Here is a 20,515-nt window from a genome sequence, read left to right as displayed (position 1 = left end):
AGATCTCTGCTACTGCTCCAGGCAACTGCTGACAGCTTCGCGAAGTTGACTTCTGATCTAGTGAGTACCTTGCCGACTTCATGGCGCAGCAATCGACGACGAACGAGAAAAGGGGCCCAGGCCCAACTACGCACGATGGACATTCCGTATCGATGCTGACAGCAGCATCGCAACTATAGGAATCTCCTCAATCTCTCCGACTTCGAAATGGCCGACGCTAAGAGCACCTCGCCCGCTCCCCGGGAAAAGTTGGAAGGTGAGTCTGCCGATCCGGAGCGGTCTACGATGTTGGCTATGGGCCCGGCGAGGCTGACATATGAGGAATCTAGCTCAGGTTAAGAGCGCTGATATGGTGAGACTCACATACCGTTCAAGCGCCTCCGTATAACACTGACGCGGATGATTCTAGACCGAGGACATGCAGCAAGAGTGCATCGAAGTCGGTACGTAACGTCATCTCCGGAAGCCCCTCCTAGATCCCCGCTGCGGTACTGACAACCCCTCTATAGCCCAGGAGGCCATGGCCAAGTTCACCATTGAGAAGGTGCGCATCGTCAACTAGAGACGTTCAACCAGACAACTCTCTCAAGGCCTTGCATTGACACAAACCGCAGGATATTGCCCAGCACATCAAGCGCACTGTAAGTTCACATCGCCTTGCCATCGCGCGTCCTGCCTAAGCTAACCTGGGAATACTTATAGTTCGACGAGCGCAAGGGTCCTACATGGCACTGTATTGTCGGCCGCAACTTCGGTAGCTTTGTGACGCACGGTACGTTTACTTGCGCAAGCAAGGCTCGGAGAAGGAACCTCAACCACCCTATTGGGCAGATCGAGACTTCCAGCATGACGGGAGATATTCTGATGGCATATGCTGACCTTTCACTCGAATGCAGAGACTAAGCACTTCATCTACTTCTACCTCGGTCACTGCGCCATCCTCCTGTTCAAGACTCAATAAACGAAGCGAGACGAGCCGAGAACCAACTGTTTAAATACGAGCCCCCTGAGACGATGCGTTGCAAATATAGTGTACAGGATAGGGGCCAGCTTTTTCCGACTACCGGCTTGATATGGGTTAATGGGACATGATATTTGTGCGAAGGCGCATATGTGGGTTGCTTGGCTGTCGGGAGAGACTCAAAAAGGGAGTTGAAATGCCGTCTGTCGAGCATCTCAACATCGCCATCTTTTCGGGAGGGCAAGGAAGCCCGTTTATCCACCGTCACAATACAGATGTTTATTGCGTGTGCCCTGACCTGACCAGCCGGTGAGAACACCTTGACCTGCACTTTGCGTGGATGCGAACCCGTCCAGTTGAGAAGCGAAGGGACGGGCTGTCGTCACAACCCTTTCGGAACAGGTGGAAACGACAATGGACAACGAGAACGTGATGCTCAATGCGGACTCAGAGACCAATGTGGGCGCGGGCTTGCGAGCTTCGGTGTGCATAGCCAGCGGAAGCCTAAGGATTAACAAGGCTTGGATATAGAACTTCTTATGGAAACCATCACGACGAGTTTCGACGGGTTGTCAGGAGCGCACAGCCAACCACAGCCATCCGTCGTTAACGCAAATCGCAAACACAAGCCAATCACGCCCAGTCTCCTCGGCATCTCTACAGGCCATTAGGTATTGTCCATGGCGAGGAAGGGCATCGCGGCCAAGTCATCGTTTCAGATGAGCTCTGCGTCGAATCGACCTAGCCACACCCATCATCCCTCTCACAGATCCGGCGCCGAAGCCGATACGACCGAGAGAGGCATGCCCCTCCCACCCTCAATGTGTACACCGAAAGGGACCTGTCAACATCTGCTTTGCACCTAGGCAGGTAGGACCTGGATCGTCGAAAGAGGGTCATCCGCTGCGGGAACCCCAAACAGGTCCAAACCAACACAATTTAACCCTCACCAATAGCAGCACTAATGGTTCAGAATCCGATTCAATGCAGGCACGCGGGCGAGGTTGAGAGGGAGACGAAGAGAGAGATGGAGCAAAGCAGCCGAAACCGAGGCCTGTGCTCTGTGTGTGTGTGTTTTTTTTTTTCGTCTCAAGTTTTGCTCGCATCCTCTCCGCAGTTTGATCATCCTTCCCTCACCCTTGAATCATGTAAAATGACGACCCGACACGTTGGAAACCCGGTTTTCCTCGGCCGACAGAACCGTCTTTGTACTATCAAGTAGTAAAGGAGCGATCAACTAGATAGGGAGAAAGGGGGCGCTGGTTGAGCCTGGACCATGAACCTATGGCGCCTGCTTCTGTGGCATATCGTCCTCACGGATGCATCATGATCCTACGAAACGCGTAACTGTCTACATTCTTTTTCTACTGGAGATGGACACTGACGCAGCGGTCTCGGGCCCGCGGAACATGGTCCGAAAGCTGTTGGTAATTGGGAGCAGCGGGCGAAGCGCGGGAGGGCAGTTTGCGTCGCAGCAAAGGTAGAGCTGATCAATCATCATCATGCTCCACCCTGGGTTGAATTGAGGTCGCATTGGAAGTGGCTTTGAGGAGAGAGAGAGAGGCTGTTGACTGTTATTCAGGCACCCAGCACCAGCTTCGTTGCTGTGAGGTAGTCGCAGGTACCTCCGAGGTAAGGTACGTACTGGAGGACGGAGCACACGGGACAAGGGGGGGTCGGGTCGGCGGGGGTCTCCTCTGAAGAGTGGTGGATGATCTTGGCACTCGGGTGGCAGGTCTCGGAGGCCCGTCCATTTCCTCGGCGGCTTCACTCACCTGACGCCAGAAGCGGCTGGCTGGCTGGCTGGCTGGCTGGACCCCCATGTCCCAGGTATGTCCCTTCTTGTTGAGTCTGACTCTCAGCCTTCAGCTACATGCTACACATTTCCTTCTGCATCCGCGTCCGGCGCCGAACTGTTTAAACTCTTGAGGCCCGGTCAAGACTTCAAGAGGGATGCGCTATGAAGCCAAGATGGCGCTGTGCTCACGCACCAAATGCCCATAACCACGCTAATAATGCGACTACCAAGACGCTCCCGAGGAAAGAAGCAACCACGGAAGGGCTGCTGCTGCTCTACAATTCAGCCAGCGAGCGACCGCATGGCTGGCTGCTGCCGGATCGACATGACGGGGGCGGATGGAATGGGCAGCCAGCCGGCGAAATGCGACGGGAGTGGTTCGTCGAAAACGTGGTGGAGAGCGGCGGGCGGGATGTTTCTCCAAAATGATCTGCGACGCGTCGACGATGGGACTCGTTTCTCTACAATGGTCCTCGGGGCCACTTTGGGTGTCAAGGAGTTGTTTCTTCTTTTCTTTCCAGGAGTCGGCGAGTTTAATGGCCTCCAAGTACGATTGTCGCAGATATTGACGGGTGACGGCCGAGGAGAGAGTCTTTTTCCCGTCTCTCATTCGCGCCAAGGATGCTGCGAGGTCGGGGGGCGGGGTGCTCTCGACGACCTTCCGGATATTCTCTTCTTGCGGGCACGTTAGCATCCTCATCGATAGGCCATTCCATAAAGCGTTAACACTGATGTGGTCTGAGGGTGGTGGTGGTGATGGTCGTATTTAGTGTAGTAGACGTTCTGCCCGTCTCTCGCCGTTGTGCCCCTCTCCACAAAACTCAAATGGGCCAGGCCGTACACTACTCGCGAGGTACCCTCGTGGTGAGCTGGAAGGGGCAGGGCCAATGGTGCCTCCGGAGCATTCAATCCACCGCTTTATTTCTCCCGTGTCTTTTTTGTGCGGATACAGAAACATCTGATGGACTGTCAATCTGTTGACAACCTCGCTGCGGACGTTTTGATGTGCACGACTGGGCGGGGGAAGGGGCACCGAGCAACGTGGTGCGCTCCGTGAGGGTTCAGGGACAGTCAATTCAGGGTCCGGTGCAGGGGATGATCTGGAAGATCAGGGCCCGAATCGAGTGCCCGGAACGGAGGGACGTCAAGCGAAAAGGATCAAGTGCGAATGAATCCCATCTCGCCCCCCTCACCACCACCACCACCACCACCACCACGTTGCTTGCGTTGCGTATTACCCGGCAGTAGGCGGGCATGCTTGCTGCCTGCCGAATTGCGTTGAATCTCTCGACTCCTTCATCAGAAAAGAGACCGTTCTCATTGGGTCCACAGGATGTGGTGGTGGTGTACGGAGCGGAAGCAGCCCGGCTGGCTTTCGCGAGTCGGTTGATCCGCCTCTCTTCCCATCAAAAAGGTTCGATGCGCACGGGACAGTTGCCGATCTTGCTTATCCGAACTCTGGGCCCCCGTCCTCATCTTGTCTCTGCCCTCGAGGAAGGCACTCAAGGTTTCTTCTCTGCGTCTTGGGTGCTGCCCTCCAGCACCTTACGCTAGTTCCTGTATGTAGCCGTCGTGCCGTCCAGGTCGTCGCCATCTTCGGATGGAGTAACCCGTTCCAGCGGTTTGTCCTACCGGTCTGTCTTGCAATGTCTCACACATTCTGGCTCCGGCCGGCTTGACTCCAGATCTTCCAGCTTGGGAAAACGAAGTTGATTCCCTGGGACGGACAAGAGCTGGCTCAAAGCAGGGAGTAACGGCACATCAGCGTTACTTGAGAGCATCGTTCTTTTCTTCCTCGATTCTGCTGCTCTGCGCAAGATCATTCCCTCTTCTTCCTGCGAGCCGAGGGGCAGCCGTCAATCGGAGGTTGGGGGTGGTGTCCTGCAACGCACGAGTCTATTGACCGTGCTACGGCATCTAGGCCCCAAGTCGGCAACGAGGCGGGGGAACGAGGCATGTATTTCGCGTGTACCTACACCCATTCGGTCGGGCCTGCATCCGCCATCTTGAGGCGGGAATGTACTCTGGTTTTCTCCCAGGCCAGTTTACAGGCTGCCAGAACGCAGCTAGAATCACAAGTCTCGCCAAAGTCCGGAGAGGAGAAGGAGGAGACGGGTACTGGGGTCGGGAGAACGGATGTACTGTGGTGCAGGGCGAAGGCTGCCTGACTTGCATCGAATCCACAGGTTTGGGAAGGAGGGGGGCTTGACGGAGAAAATACCGATGCATATCTGCCCAGCACTGGCTTAGAGCTCACTAGGAGGGCATAAGACGAAGAGATTCAACGCTGAAGCATGCGGTCGACCCGTGGCGCGTGAGTGAGACATTGCTCGATTCCGTCAAAAGGGGTCCAAGTCATTGCCATCGCCTTTCAAGCAACCACGCAATCTCGCGGCGCCTCAGCTGGGGCCGACCGCATGCATCGGATGGAATACCAGTCAGACTTCGTTGAAGATTTGATCCTTCAGTGCAGGGTACTATGCACCCAGCCAAAGGTCGGAGGCAGTAACCATCGATATGTTTCTTTGGCTGGGGGGTCGGGGGTCGGTGGTATCTCGGGCCCCCAGTAAGCTGATGGCATGCAGCGAGCGGCTTTGTCAACCAAGTGTGACTGGGAGGGCTTGATGTGATTGTTCTGTGATATCTCGAAAGACGGCGCTTGACCCCACGCTGTTGCCGGCAAGCGTGGCTTGAGCAGCGTCTGATCGTGGGCTCGTCGCGGGGGAGACACATTGGCCCTCATCAGAGCATATCCCGCACTCGCGCGTGTGGTCGGATCAGATTGACAGACGCTGGCTCAACGATTCCCTGTCGTGCCGTTGACGGTGGGTTTCTGCTCTTGCTCCATCATCCGCCAGCCAGCAAGGGATCCGCAGGATATATTTGGGTGCAGAAGATCCCGACCCCTGCAATAGGCAAGATCAGAGAGAGCGAGAGAGGCTCAGAGAACCCAGCCAGCATCCGCCAACCGCCTGGGCGCGTTTCTGTTTTCCCGTTACAGGACATGGACAGGCGTGGCAACGGCCATCAATCGCCATGCCTCAAGCTTGGGCGACAGCATCAGACGTGCAATTGACGGCAGATAGATTAAAACGTCTGAGGGACAGAATGCTGCCGGCGAATATGATAAATTGGATGTTTATGCTGGCTTCCTGGACACTGCCCTTTTGGGCTGTTCCATCGACGTCTGAACTTTGACTGCGTCCAATGCTTATTGCAGTGGGGCTCGGGCAGGCCTGTCGTTGTTGTCTTCTTATTAATGGCCCGAGACGTGGGAGGATAGCATGAGTACAACGACGTGCACAACGTGTACTGCGTTGTGAGGGTGGCATTCGTGGTCCCAGGCCAGGGCAGCTTTAAGGTGCTCAAAGTAAGGTTATCTGTACCTGTTGCTGGCAGACGTCTCGCGTGATGAAAACCTCGTATTAAGGTTCCTTGCCGAGACAGCGCCGTGAAGAAAGGATCCGACGATGCTCACGGGGTTTTTCTCTCTCTCGCAGCCCCCGAGAGACCCTTTCGGCGTCAACCCGACTTGACTGCCTTCAAAGGCTGAGCCGAATCATCCCGCCGTGAAATAGGGTTGCGTCGGTTGTGGCGAATGAAGGTGAGTCTCGATAAAAGGGACGGGTCAGACGCCATGCCGGGCAGCCAGGGACGACAGGTCCGGCGGGTGATTGGAGGGCGGGGAGGCCAGGGGCGGGACCGCCAGGGAAGGCTGATTGAGGCTGGCTGGCTGGCTGGCTGGCTGGCTGAAATGGGGGCAGTCTCCCACGGCATTGCAGTGAAGACGACAGCAAAAGTAGAGACATCTGGCGACGGTCGGGCAACTGGAATGAATCTGGGCGATCGAGAGTCGTTGGTTGCTTCTTGCCTGGGCGCGGAGGATCGTCGATGCGTCCGTCGTTCTGTGTCTGGATCGTGCAGGAGAGGCGAACTGTGTGCTAACGCATAGTCCGGCTGAAGCCATGCCGTCCGTGCTGGTAAATGCCCTGGGCTTTGGGTTTTGGGGGTTTGCAGTTCGCAGCTTGCAGTTCGTCGGCAGCCTCTAATAGCCTCATCGACTGCATCGTCTCAAACACCACTCGCTTGGTTCTTCCGGGGCGTTATTCAAGCAGGCAAGCGCGGCTGGTGGAAGAAAGTTTGGTCAACAAGAGACTGCAGATGACGGCATGAGGCCAGTAAAGTGGTGAATTCCTTCTTTGGTGGCGCCGAGACAATGTGAGGTACCTGACATGAACGTGGTCGTGGCACCGGTGACGGATGGATGGTGTACCACCACAACAGCCTCTTGAAATGCACCTCAGGTTTGCTCACAGGCTACCCTGTCACGCCGGTAACGAGGCAGTGGTGGGAATATTGGCCAGTGTTTTGAGTTGGTCTTCCTGGACTGTTTTCTCTCACCTCGTCAAGCCATTACCCCAGAGGCCCATTATGCCGACTGTCACCTGCTACCTCTTGCCAGCGAGGACTCCATCTCGTGACAGGAGCAGGTGGGGAGGCCATTACTGACGGGTTAACTGAGAAAGACGTTATTCCTTGGATGAAAGCAGGAAGATGCCGTTGCTCGATTCGGCCCAAGTCTCAAACAGGAACAGAACAGAAACAGGGTCCCCGCTCGTGTCTCTGCCGTCAGTTACTAGGGAAAACAGCAAAAGAACGACCGCAAGACACAAGGAAGAAGAAAAAAACAAGGCCGCGATAGAAAAGTGTTTCAGTGGCATTTGGGACGAGGACATGCACCTTCCCAAGGCCAATGCACCCGCCGAACGGCTTTGGGTGTGTTTGGCAGGCGATCCAGACGTACAGCACCTTCCGCCGGGGACGAATCTCCAGCTGCCCTCAGCCGTCATCCTGGCAGAGATAAGTTTGGGTCGGACAAGGCAACCCAGCTCATCTCAATTCACTTCTACATGTGGCAGTGTGCAGCCAACTCGTGTGTGTGTGCCTGTCACCGGGATTGCTGCCAGACGTCGTCAACCAAGATCGATCGGCAGCCTCTAGGCTACGGCAGCCCCCAGTCATCATCAAGCACGAGCTCGCCTTGCGCCGTGCTTTACACCGAAGGTGGACTGGATAGACGCACCAACTGGCCAAGGTGATTGGGTGTGCTGCCTCGTCATCTGGGCAAGGCTCGGTCGCTGAGAGGTTGCCCATCATACGCCTCTTTAGAGACCAAGCCTCAGTCAGTACCGGTACGCAACTTGGGTCTGAGGTATCCAATCCCAGCCATGATAATGTCCCGTGTGACGTCCGCGGATGGGCGCAGGCTTGCCATACGGGCGATTCTAACCAGGAGCGCCTGGGCATCGACACATTGCTCTGTATCGGCTGTGTTGGCCGAACTCAGTGTTCATTGAGTGGTTTGATGGGGAAACAAGACGGGTGGTTTACTGCGCACGCCGTAAGAGCAGAGCGCAGAAAGTGAGAGGGCGAACCAGCGGACCCCTAATTCAGGCATCACCCATCATCGCGCACCATGCTCCTAAGCCCCGAGGAAGCTATTGCGGAGACGAGAACGGGTCTTTCTTTCAATTTGGCAGCACGGGGACCCGAATGGCTTATTAGTCGCAGCTCTTCCGAACCCCGGCTCCCTACCTCCGGTACGCAGCAGCAACGCGGCAAGGCAAGGTGCTTGGACTGCAGACAGGTTCTCAACTCTTGATTTCAAAACCGTCCGAGGAGGGAGGGGGCAGCAACGTGGGAAAAGAAGAAAGGTCTTCGCGACCGAGGACGTCAAGAGTTGATTGTCTGCTGCGTGTATACGGATCCATCCCGTGCTGCACAGAAGAAATGGACGGGCGGCAGGTACCCCTCGCGGGGCAGCTCAGTTGTTGGGTCTTGCTGCATCGATTTGGAGTTTTCTTTTTCGTCATTCCGGGGAAACACACCGTCGGCTCATGGAGTCTTTGAGGCGTTGTCAAGCCAAGAGCTCACTGGACCAAGGGTTTGCCAGCCGAGGAGTGTGGCTGCCACCCAAGTGAGTGCCTGCTAAGGCACCTTAGTAAGTACACTGGGTACGTACCTGCACTGGATCCACATATGCAATTGCAGTCTCCATCGAGAGGTACTGCAGCGGTACATGACCTCGTGGCTGCAACCAAAGCGGTCCTCCCGTGCCCCCGGCACATCATCGCCGTTACCTTACCTTCTCTGTAGCCTGTACGTATAGGCGAGAGGGAGATACTTGGGTGCTTGGGCACTGAGAGCGGGAAGCCCAGCAGCGGCGCCGGTACCAGCAATAGCGAACCGAACTGCGACAGTGACAGCGACTACGGCAAAAGTATCCTCGACCACCTCGTCAGGAAGAACTCATGCGGTCGACAATTCAACCGCCATTGGTGCCTCGAGTATTCCCGGGAGCGAATAGCAGATGGCAGCCGAGAGAGCGAGAGAAAGAGAGCCTTTGCTCTATCGACCGCCTCATTAATATTGTCTTGTGTCGAAGGCCACCGAACTTCACACCATGCGATTTGCATTTCTCCCAGTCAGCCATCTTGTCTCCTTTTTTTCTAATTGGTTTCTTTTGGGCATCTCAAGCGAAAATTCGTACTGACCCCTAACACAGCTTCAGACCGCTCTTGCCTCCCTTTGCAGACCGCCCGAATTCTCATCTCACCGAAATTTGCGTGGCTCTACTAGTCACCCATCTCGACCTCTCCATCACGAATGAGCGCATGCTACACCTTGCCAATCGCTGTCGTCAGTGACTCAGGATCCAGGAACAACAAAGCATGCAACCGCAGCTCGACGCAGAAGCTCCGAGGCCATGTGTGCATACATGCGAATACATCTACACGCTCAACAATGTACTCCCGCAGCGGGGAATCAAGTGACAGAGCAAGCGAGGCTAGACCCAACGGACCCTCATGAGGTCCGCTCTCCTGCAGCCGTCGCTGCGGAAGCCAGAGAAGAGGGAACTTGGAAACCCCAGTTACATACCGCAGTACCTACAACCGCCCTTTCGTCACTCCAGTTTCCGTTCAACAAGAGACGACCTCGACGACGTAGCTTGTTTGCTCCCGCGTGCTGCCCCCTCACATCACCTCACCTTGCCTCACTTTGACTTTGTCTTTACCTTTAAGGTACGGACGGACGGACGACGGATGCCACGCCTCGCTTTCCGCCCCTGCGCCGAGCAAGAGCCGGGACCATCTACAAGAGACAAACCTCGATTCCATTCGGTCCCTCGAGGTCGTGCTTCCGTCCCGCCCGCCGTAGGCCCTATTGAACCGTACAGTTCCGCCAGCCGCAATAACAGCGGCGACCAAACACAGATGACTCTCAGCATTTCCCGACAATAAGTCGAACGAATGCGTTCTGCGTGGCATGGATATGGCGTGGGTGGTGTCGTGGCGGGCGGCCTTGGGCAGGTACACCAGAACCGGGTACAGCACATACTGACGCAGACGTATCCTGAGCAAAATGGGGCTCGTCAGGCACGCATCGGAGCACCAGTGACAACATGCGGCGTGTAGCACGACGCAGTACTGCGTACCATCTGCCAAGTCAACGTTACGCGCGACAAAATCCCATCAGTCGCCGGCCACCGACCGAAGAGTCAACCCAGGCCAAGGAACACAGCGCAGGGCCACATGAGGTCAGCAACAGCACCATGGTCAGCCTGTCACGCCCTGCTAGGCTCTGCCAACAGCAGCATGGGCGAAGCGAAAGTGAAGGGGTAGAAAACACTTCTAGAAGGACCTGTCATAGCCGTCTACGATTTACCCCTGACTCGACCCAAGAGTGCTGCTGTTCGTTTCAATCTGCGCCATTGCCAGAAAATGCCCCAAGGTACGCCGGCCAACTGCCCTATCGGTGACCAGTTTGGCGGGATAGTTCCCCCGGTATCAAAAGTCAGCAATCATTGCCAGTCATCAAACCAGCGACATTTGCCTCTGTTCGAGGCCCAGCAAGGTGGGCACTAGCCGCTCCTAGCCCAGTGCACCCACTACGCAACTTGGAACCTTCGCCGCGGGTATCCGTCTGGTAGGGGCCAGCGGTGTTTTGCAGTCAAGGTACGTCCTGGGTACTCAGCCCACTCGGGAGGAGGGCAGCACTGCACTGCAGCACCAGGCCAAGACAGGAGACGACCGTCTCTCACCTGAGGATAGCGCTGCACAGTAGCATGCAAGTGGATCGCCGTCGTCCCTACGAATACAATCGTGGGACTGTCAAGAGTGCGAGGACTCTGCCGCAGCAGACAGCCAACGGTCGGGGAGCGAGGCCAAAAATGGGCCGTTGATACTCCAATCAATGCGTTCTCACTACGCACGCCGAGTGGTCTCTACCATCTCATCTTATGTGCATCGCGTGCCTACGGAAGCACGTATATCCGCGGATTACCAGATGACGAGGTGGTCTATGTATGCTCAAGCATATGCTGTGCGCATGCTGCAGAATGGCAAAGGCCGGCGAGAGAAAGCGAGGGATTGGAGGGAGGTTTGTAACGATGTTACAGTTGAGACGGCGAGAGCCACGTTCGGGTGGCAGATCCGCTAGCTACGGTCGACCAGGGACTGGGCTGAGCCGGACAAAGCGGTTCTGCCCTTGACTGCTCCAGTTCAGTTCCCATTAAGGTTCGCGGCCGTGTGTCAAGTTTGGACGGATAGCCCGTCGTTCAAACATTTTGAGGCAAAGAAGCAACAATAAAAAGACCCGAATGGCGCTGTAGAAGCGCTTCACGTTGCTGTATGGCTGGCCTGCCGTTCTCAAGGGAAGATGCCCATCTTACCCAAGCCGGCGGACGGTTGCACCATGTTTCTGTCCCTCCCCACAGGACCAGAAACATCGGCCAAAGATATTGGAACGATGGCAGCGGTCCATGGAAACAGCGAGACAAAGACAAATAGCGCAGCGGTTTTGGTTTGCCACGTCCCTTCCTGCCTGGTGTGCCGTTTCCGTTAACCGCTGTATCTGTCGAGCGACTGCTCGTCCCGACCTGAACTTTTTTTACTTCCGTTTTGGAATCTCATCACAAATGAGCGGGCGTAGTGAGGGAGAGCGAGGAAATCGGAGGTCAATATACGACAGGGGGTCAAGGAACTTTTCCATATGGTGGGAACAGGACCAGGCAGCGGGACGACAGATCCAATCAATCCCAGCCTCTCAGGGACCTGTCTGGAGTTCAAGGGAAAGGAGGAAGGTGAGGCCCAAAATACATACAAATTCAAATACCACCTACCCTGCGCAAGCCAGTCTGGTTAGTTTGTGTGTATTTTGTTTTCCCGTAAGTGCGATGCAGCAGGTTTGATGTGTCTCCGGTGTCTCTCCCGCTCAAGGCCGGGAGCAATTACATTGCCCGGAAAGGCATGTTTTACAGTTTCTTCTTCATCTATTACGGTTTTATTTTCACATCTTCAATATCGTCCTGTCAAGTGTGGACCCTTATGAGGACATGGAGGTCGGGGAGACGGACAGAAATAAAGAGACGCAACAAATACGGTAAATGAATGGGCATGGGACGAGGTTCGCGGGATTCGACGGCCGCTGTCGGAAGGCTTTGCCCAGTTGCCGCGGCGGACGTTTTGATGCATGCCATTAGCCACTCTCGCCCGCGGACTGCCCACTTGGTCCGTCGTGTCGTTGCGGTGGTGGTGGTGTTGTTGCTGTTATTGTTGCCAGGGCCAGTCTTTCTCCATCTCTCTCTATCGCTTTTCTCTCTCTGATCTTGCGGTCACGGCTCCATGATCCATCACCATCTCCATCTCCATCTCCATATCCAGGGCCGACTTGCCTTGGGGGGGTGCCCATGATGTGTTCTGCCCATGTGGCACCATGAGTGCGTGACTGGCTCTGAGTGATCCAACTCACCACCTCGTCATGGCCCATCAGTCATCACACTCAGCGGCACCCAAACCAAACCGTGCCGTCTTGTAGTACAATGACAGCCCAGCCAAGCCCAGCCCAGCCCACACGCTCTATCCCGAATTTTGCCTCACGTTTCCCCGTCTAGGCTGGTCGGAAGTTATTATTGTCTGCAAAGCCAGAATACCATGCCCTTGCCTTCCTTGCCTTACCTTACCTACCTCAGGTGCACTGCGGATTACTTTACTTGGGCTGGCTGGGGAGCATTCGCAGCAGAAAGGTACCTGAGGGAGGTATCGCCCATAGGCTGCCCCCCTTGTCGTGGGTATCCCCGATCCCCCTGTCGTTCCGCCAAAAAGGTAGGAGGTACCTGAGGTACAAGGCGCCGGTGACCAGCAGAGCGACCAGACCCCCCGACCGCGACCGGCTGCTCAGCCAGTCACAGACGCTGGTTGCCCTTGAGATCGCACGCAGAGTGGGTCTATTCTTCCTCATTCTGCCCCCCCCATCCCCCTCTCCCTCCTTCACTCTCCTGGGAACTCAGCCGATGAACTCAGCAAAGTACCTGCCAAGTACCGCTTGTTGCCCAGGCGCCGCAACCCTGTCTTGCATGGGGGGCAGTACATGATGCATACTTGGTCTGCCAGTAAATCGATTTGCCTCCAGCAGCCTTTAGCGGTCGATCCAGCGGGCTGCAGGTCATGTTCTCCGGAGTGTCCAAGTACCTCGTGTGGTACCCGCACTAATTCGTGCCGGTGGGTGCCCTGTTGCGTCTGGAGGCGGCCGTGGTGGATGGCCCTGCTGCGGTCCGGCGTGCGCTGGACTGCTGGGCTCTCAGTGTCAGTCAGGTCCCTCACACCTCACCCCCAAGTTGGCCCTGTCTCTCTCGTCGCTCTCTTCCTGGCCCGTAAGGTATGGATACCTTTTGGCTGGGGCGGAACCTGGGCGGGCACCTTGACTGGGCTGACTGGCTGTGCTTCCCATCCCGTAATACCGTACCTACCTACCACCACGGCCACGGCCAAAGCGTATGTGCTCTCTCTCCTCCTGTTCCTGATCTCGACTTCCTCTCTCACCTTCACCTCCTCACCACCACTCTTCCCTCCGGGGCAAACCTCTACTGTGTTATTCTACTGCTTTGCAACATTGGTTTCTGGGTTTTTGTTCAGACGAGAAGTGATTCACCGGCACAACCGGCCTTCACTTCCCAACTGCAGCCCAGTCCACTGGCTATGGAAAAGTGACGTCCTGGCCTGCCTTACTTACCCGCCCCAGAGTCCACCTGCGAGAATAATATACGCAACAACCCGGGAGTTTCCCGCAACGAACCACCGCCGACTCACTCCCACGACGCAAAACTCCCTTCTCCGAGCCTCCAATCCGACCTTACACACGTCTGCCTTCTCATTGCTCCCTTGGAACCCCGAGCCAGAGCATGCGAGGTGCAACCCGCCTTCAACCGAACCGATTCGCGTGACCTCTCGAGATCCACGATGCCTTCGATCAGGGTTCCGGATACCGGCCTCATTCTTGAGAGCTCGGCCGCCTCGGGCAACCCCGTGCCCCCTCAAGCCTTCACCATCAACCTCTCCGACAATGTCCTCGAGGACTTGATCAAGTGCGTACAGAGTGGTGAAGACCTCCAACTATCCTTGGGGAGCAGCCCAGTAAGTAATCACCACTGTTTTGCCTTGCATTCCGAGAACCCCGGCCACAATCCTATTGTCTCGCCGACGGGAACAACCACCTTCTGGGCCAGCCTGCATGCATGACAAACGCCGCGTCGCTACCAGTCGACGTCACCCGCGGCGAGCCTCAGCATTGTTCCTAAACGCAACCCACCCTTCGAAGGGAGTTTATCTTCATGTATGCTGACGGGACCTTCCTGCAAAGACACTGCTCTACGGCTCAAGCGCGCATACCCTCTCGCCGACTTCCGACTCCTTTCCTTCCGACCTCTTCCTCACGAAACCTTTCGATTCGACGAAACGAGCCACACGACTTCCGCAGCCAACGTCATTATGGAAGAAGCTCCCCGGCTCCGAGGCACCCAAGAAGGCCGAGCGAGCCAAGGCCAAGCCTGCCCCTTCCACCTCGTCGTCAGGCATGGACTCGGATACAGAGAACCTGCAGAACTCCATCAAAGCGGCCAACGCATCGAAGAAGACGTATGTGGACGGTGAATGGGTCATGCTGGCCGTGGCACAACTAACAGGGCAAATAGGTCGCAGGTTATGGACAAGCCACTGCCGACGAAGAAGGCTACGGGAACCAAAGCCAAGTCGAAACTGCTGTCGAGCATGGCCTCGTACGGCAATGGAGGCGGAAAGTCTTCGCCATCATCGCCGGCGCTGGTAGCCGTCAGCTCCCCGTCAACGAACGCCGTCTTCTCATCTTCACAGCAAGTCGTCGAGAAGTTCAAGGAGCAGCGATCCATGATCGTCCACGAACTTGCTGTGCAAGACCGGTCGGAAGACTACCTGGAAGACCTATGGAGTGGCAAGGAGGAAGAGTTCAAGCCAGCTCTGGAGAAGGTTGCCCAGTTCGAGAAGGACGCGCAGAAGTGGGCTTTGAGAAAAAACTACTGGAAAGAGTTGGACGTGTGGAAGTACGATTATGATACCCAAGATACCCGACAGAAAGCGATCGACAACGCGATCCGTCAGTTCGATAAGATGCGACTGGCAACGACGGAACCCGAGTGGCAGAAGCTCCTGCCCAGGGAGGAGCGAGGCAAGGGCAAGATTCTCAGCAAGCTGCAAGCGAACATCGCGAAAGCCTCTGCCGCTCCACCACCGAAGATTCAGGTGCAGGAGCCTGCCGACGACAACGAAGACGTTCTCAAGGAAACAACCAAGAAGGGCAGCGAAACCATGTCAAGATCTTCATCAAACCCCTTACCGCCGAAGCCAAAGAAGGCTGCCCCCGACCCGCCCCCGGCGAAGAAGTGGAAGTCGCAAAGCAAGGCCGCTACCGCAGCCAAGGCGGCCGCAGAAAAGAAGAAGGAGAAGGCGCCTGGCCCCGGCAAAAAGGTTCTTTCCGCTGAGTTCATCACGAACTCGGATTCGGACTCAGAATCGTCAGAGGACAAGCCAATGGCGAGCATTGCGGCAGCCAAACCCAGACCAGCACCCGCGGCAGCCGCCCCCGTCCCTGCACCCAAGAAGAAGCCGGATACCTCTCTGCCACCGAAGCCCAAGATTGCCGCGCCAAAGCCTAGGCCGAAGCCGGTTGAGAAGCCCGAGAGGCCTGAGAAGCCCATTGAGCGACCGGTGGAGAAGTCAATTGAGCGGCCGAAGGAGAGGTCAGTTGAGCGGGAGGTAATCAAGACGGTCAAGTCGCAGCCGCCTAAGCGACACCGAGAGGAGGAAGCAGACGACAGCAGCTCAAGTTCTGGCGCGCCCCTTGCGAAACGGGCGAAGCAGCCTAAGGCGGCGCCCATTAAGGCACCCGTCAAACTCAAGCAGCTTCCCGCGGATGTATCGCATGCCTCACCCCGCAATTCATCCGGTGTGTCATTCAAGAGCAAGAACACATCGCCAGTCAAGTCTTCGCCTCTGGCTTCGTCACCGCCTACGAATGCTTCAGACTTCGAACAGTCAGCACCCAAGAAGCGCAAGGCCATGGAATCTTCCGACTCCTCCATCGACAGCGCCCGGGCCAAGGCCGCCCCCAAGCGCCAACGCGGACTTAGCCCCGACCTGGTCAGCAAGGCCCAGCGTTTCAAGCTGTTCTATGAAAAGTATGAGGCTCTGCACTGGGAAATTGCCGACATGTCACACCCGCCTGAGGACAAGATGGCGGACCTGCTCGACATGCGCGAACGACTGAAGGTCATGAAGACGGAGATCTACAGGGAGTGCCCGCCTCCCATCGCGGTCGCCTAGAAGGCGCCTGAGAACGGACAGCCCCGACAGCTCAAGAGGAACGTGTTGACGAGATCAGCGAAGAGGGATGAGGCGAAAAGGCAAACTTGATTTGCGGCGGCTTTTTTGATTGATTTTCTTTTTTCCCCTCAAGCGTTAATTCACGGGGATATCTCGCCAGATCCTGGATAGGACGGCCACATGAGACCAGCATCAGCAACAGCGAATGATTCTTTCTTTCCCTTTCTCTTTTCATATTATTTGGACTGGATGGCATTTGCATCAAAGGTCAGGCGGCATTGGCGACCAGCATATAGGATTGCATGGACAAAAAAACCGAGCTGGAACACCGTGGATACGGGCCAGTATTTTGACATCGTCTCTTGGTTTCCGGGGGAGGTTTACTATTTTTTCCCTCCCCTTCATTTTCTTTGATACCACGAGGTAGCCACCCACACAGAAAATCAAAAATCGAAAATGATATCCTCATGATGAACATGTCCTTTGTTCCCCCATGTGACAGCCCATGTTGTGCAACGGCGTCTAGCTGATCTTTGCCGCTTTTTTATGCAAATTGTCAACGTCATTCCCGCTCTGCAGCGATGCAAACAGCCGTGCGCTGCAGCGTCCTTTGGCCATATCCACAGCTGCAGCTTGCATTTCATATGCAGGTGGGACGTATATCCCAGGAAGTAATGAATCCGAACAACAGTAGAGAAGGGGAAGCATCCATCCCCATCCCCTCCGTCCTTCCTTGTGCTTGTTGTTGTTGTCGATGCTGCAGTTTGTGACGTCGATCATTTCGCTTTTCCCCACATAAGGTTCGCGAAAAATCAAGGTCCCCAAAATTTCTGCTACTGCGAATTACTGGGTCTCTGCTGGTTTCCCTTTCTTTCTCTGCACTACGGATACGTACAGAACGGAAAGGGGGCGCCGCGGGATGGGATGGGAATCCACCAGAGCTCCCCGCAATATTTACGGGAGGGATTTCGTGTTTTGGCTCATTAAAGTTGATTTCAACGGCAATAAGACGGGGCGCCCTCTGTCTGTCTCTCTGTTTCGTGACGGGCCCCTATTTTCCATCGCTCGTATTTTGTGTCGGGCGATCGATTCGCCTCGAAGGATTGGTTGTTTTTTTTTTTTTTTTTTTTTTTTTTTTTGGTATTCCATCTGCCTAGCTTGTCTTACCTGTAAACTAGGTCGTTCGGGGTTGACCGTTGAAGACATGTGATGCGTGTGTGTTATGTGTTTCCTGCTTCCTTCTTACCCCTTTCGGCACCCCGCAAGTCCGTGTTCAGCAGGCAAGATTTCTTTTTTCCTATCCCCGTCTTAGAGCCTTGGAGAGAAACACATACACACATCACACGAGGCTCTCGTACAAGCTGACGGAAGGATTGTATGTAAGCCGAGGTGGCACGACGCATAAAAAGAGGGCGGCGGTGCGTGCGCTGCGCCGCTGAAAGCTTCTGGTCCAAGCCGCGCCGCCGCCCGCCGCCGAACATGATGAATTTCGGTGGCAACATTCTTGAATGTATCGTCTTCGTACTCCCTCTGTAGTCGATCACATCCGAGGTTTCCTTTCCCCCAAACTTAATTGTTGTGGAGGAGGAAATGGATTGGCTCTATCGGGGGGTGTTCCCTTCGTTTTCTTCCAGAACATGCGCGACGGAATGCTGGATGTTGGATGTTGGCAAACGAAGGGAGGGGTGGCACGGGAAGACCGTAATAACGAGCAGGGGGGCATATTGAGAAGCAGGAGGGGCCGCCCGCCCGTCCACCCGCCCGCGCCCGCGGCTCGCGCGTCCCTTAGCTTGGCCTTCTTTTTCCCCGCTGCCGCCGCGCCTTCCGGGCCGCCGTAGTGTGGTTGTCGTTTTTTAAGCTTTGGGCCAACCCCCGGGATGATGGCGCGGTTGAGCCCGGATTGCCACTTGGGTCAGTGTCACCCTGCCCGCCCTCTGGGTGGCGCGGATACCCGCGGACGGGACCATTGGTAGATGCTTTCGTCAAGAGTCACATTATTCCTTCTAAAATTCCTGGAGATACCATTTGAGAGATTGGGGTTCGGGTTTGCAAGATCTCTTGTTGGAAGAGGTTGCTACCTCCTCTGTTGGAAGCCAGCGAGCGATGGGTGCGTTTGGTGTAAAGTGGGACAAACTTGGGGCTTGTTTGCTCTCAGAGTTGATCTGGCAAAAGAGTTTTTGGACTCTGTAGAATGAATGTAGAATGAATATGCTTGAGTCCGGATGGAAATGCATGTCTTGTGCCGGCGCATCGGTTTTGTGCGGCTTCCTTTGTATGCAGGCATATATGTCTATGCAGCTTTGTGGGAGATGATGCTTGGGGACGGCATCGCATGGCAGGCTTCTGCCACAACATTCACCACAAAGGTTCAAGGAGCTTCACTGCGATGGCAAGACAGCTAGCTGCCACAGCCGACCCCAGATATATACGACCCACGCCGGCACAATGCCACCAAAGTCCCAACCAGAATCCAGAAGCCGTAACTCTGATCATCCAAGGCAACATCGTCGCCGTCTTCGAAATCGCTTCAAGTCTTCTCCCAAGCAGCCAGCGCAATGTCACGAGAACGCTTCATCCCGCATCACAGCCGACCAGTCTACATGGACGAGTACGGTCGCATGACACAGGACGCGTTCCACTTCGACGCCCTCCAGTCCTCGCTGCCCGTGCCGCTGCCCCGGAACGGCTTCGTCTACGCCTTCGCCGCACCCACCGTCTCCAACGCCAACAATGGACGCTCGCCTCCAGTATCCCCGAGGTCGAGCGAGGAAGCCAGACGTTCTCGGCGAGGCCAGCAGGGCAACGACAGCCCTGAGCGGGATCGCAAGGACAGGAGCAGCCGCGAGGGCAGTCGTCGCAGCGCCAAGAGCGAGAAGAGCACCGCCAGCAAGGACTTGGTCAAGGCTGCGTCCACCCACGACAATGCAGCGCGTGAGGAGTGGCTGTTGGGGGCCAGGTTCTCGCTGGAGCATCTTCACGATCAACTCAGTGCGGCTCACTGGATGTACAAGAAGGCACATGACGACTTCGACAACAAGATCACTCCCGACGTGAGAGAATTCGTGCAGAAGGGCACACTGGGGGATATGTGGGCCGACATGCTGCAGACGAACGCGCGAAAGGAGGAGGATGAGAGAAAGGCCGCAGGCAAGCGGGAGAAGGCGCCCAGCTTTAGGAGCGTGAGAGCACAGGTCAAGCATGGCTTGACGAGTCTGAGAAACGCCACTTGCTACGAGTTTCCACCCACGGCCACCTCGCAGGATCAGGATACAGTCATCAAGAGTCACATCAACGGCGTCATCTACGCTGTCGAGGAAGCTTTGGAGTTCGCTAGAGATGCCGACGAGGATCATGAGGCCTGCAGCAAGGCTATCGAGAAGTTCATCTGGGCACGCAATCTCACCAAATCCAACGCACACCTATGGAGAGACCTCGACCTACCTACCGTAGCTGGCCCAGGTGAGCCCACCGACGAGTAACAACGTCAACCACAACTGACACCAGAAGCAACGGCGGATGGTGGCGATGGTGACGACAACAGGGAGCATGCCCAAGAGGAGGATACCATCAATGAGCAGGCCGACAACAAGGATGCGCAGTGGCAGCCGACGAAAGATTCGTCCCCTGTTGAGCGCTCGGAGACGTGGTAATATGGTCGTTGATGTTGATGAGTGAAGCTAAGAGATGAGGGTGCATTTGGATTGTTAGTAGTATCCTTGGAACTTGGGCGTTGGAGAGAGCAGAGAGCAGCTTACCTGAAAAAGAAAAAGTGAAGCACCGTCCTCAACAGAATGATCGGAATTGAATTGTCAAGTCCCCCGCCCAGCCGAAGCCAGTCGGGATCCCAGACGCTGCGTATCGCACTCAAGTGCTGTGCACAATCTTCGCAATGACTCTCCCAAAGGGTCACCGAGTCCAGAACCCCGTCTTCCCCCGAAGGGTATACACGAGGACGGCTGCGGGCCCTGCTTTTCTGATGCCAATTGCAAGCGTGAAGTCACGCCAGACCCTCGCGGGCAGACCCGTCATCCCACACAGGGCAGGAGACATTGGGTGGTAGTGAAG

At 55.8% G+C, this 20,515-nt stretch overlaps 3 protein-coding genes across 3 annotated transcripts; all 3 read left to right on the top strand.

The window, feature by feature from the left end:
- Positions 1-207: 207 nt before the first annotated feature.
- On the top strand, positions 208-961 carry CGCS363_v010823 (Dynein light chain; the record flags this gene model as incomplete). The annotated part of the gene is made up of 7 exons (XM_036642672.1): positions 208-256; positions 330-352; positions 410-443; positions 510-544; positions 615-641; positions 703-772; positions 897-961. 7 exons carry the CDS (start codon positions 208-210, stop codon positions 959-961), a joined length of 303 nt encoding a protein of 100 aa, XP_036492336.1.
- A 13,095-nt stretch (positions 962-14,056) lies between these two features.
- Positions 14,057-16,450, top strand: CGCS363_v010822 (uncharacterized protein; the record flags this gene model as incomplete). The annotated part of the gene is made up of 3 exons (XM_036642671.1): positions 14,057-14,230; positions 14,457-14,731; positions 14,788-16,450. The coding sequence occupies 3 exons, from the start codon at positions 14,057-14,059 to the stop codon at positions 16,448-16,450; spliced, it is 2,112 nt and encodes a 703-aa protein (XP_036492337.1).
- A 2,555-nt stretch (positions 16,451-19,005) lies between these two features.
- On the top strand, positions 19,006-20,100 carry CGCS363_v010821 (uncharacterized protein; the record flags this gene model as incomplete). The annotated part of the gene is made up of 2 exons (XM_036642670.1): positions 19,006-19,909; positions 19,958-20,100. 2 exons carry the CDS (start codon positions 19,006-19,008, stop codon positions 20,098-20,100), a joined length of 1,047 nt encoding a protein of 348 aa, XP_036492334.1.
- Positions 20,101-20,515: the final 415 nt, after the last annotated feature.

This window comes from Colletotrichum siamense (genome assembly GCF_013390195.1).
Source record: "Colletotrichum siamense strain Cg363 chromosome Unknown KSG_Cg363_contig07, whole genome shotgun sequence".
Classification (NCBI taxonomy): Eukaryota; Fungi; Ascomycota; class Sordariomycetes; order Glomerellales; family Glomerellaceae; genus Colletotrichum; species Colletotrichum siamense.
The sequence above is the reverse complement of the archived record's forward strand: the minus strand, read 5'-3'. Positions and strand labels throughout refer to the sequence as shown.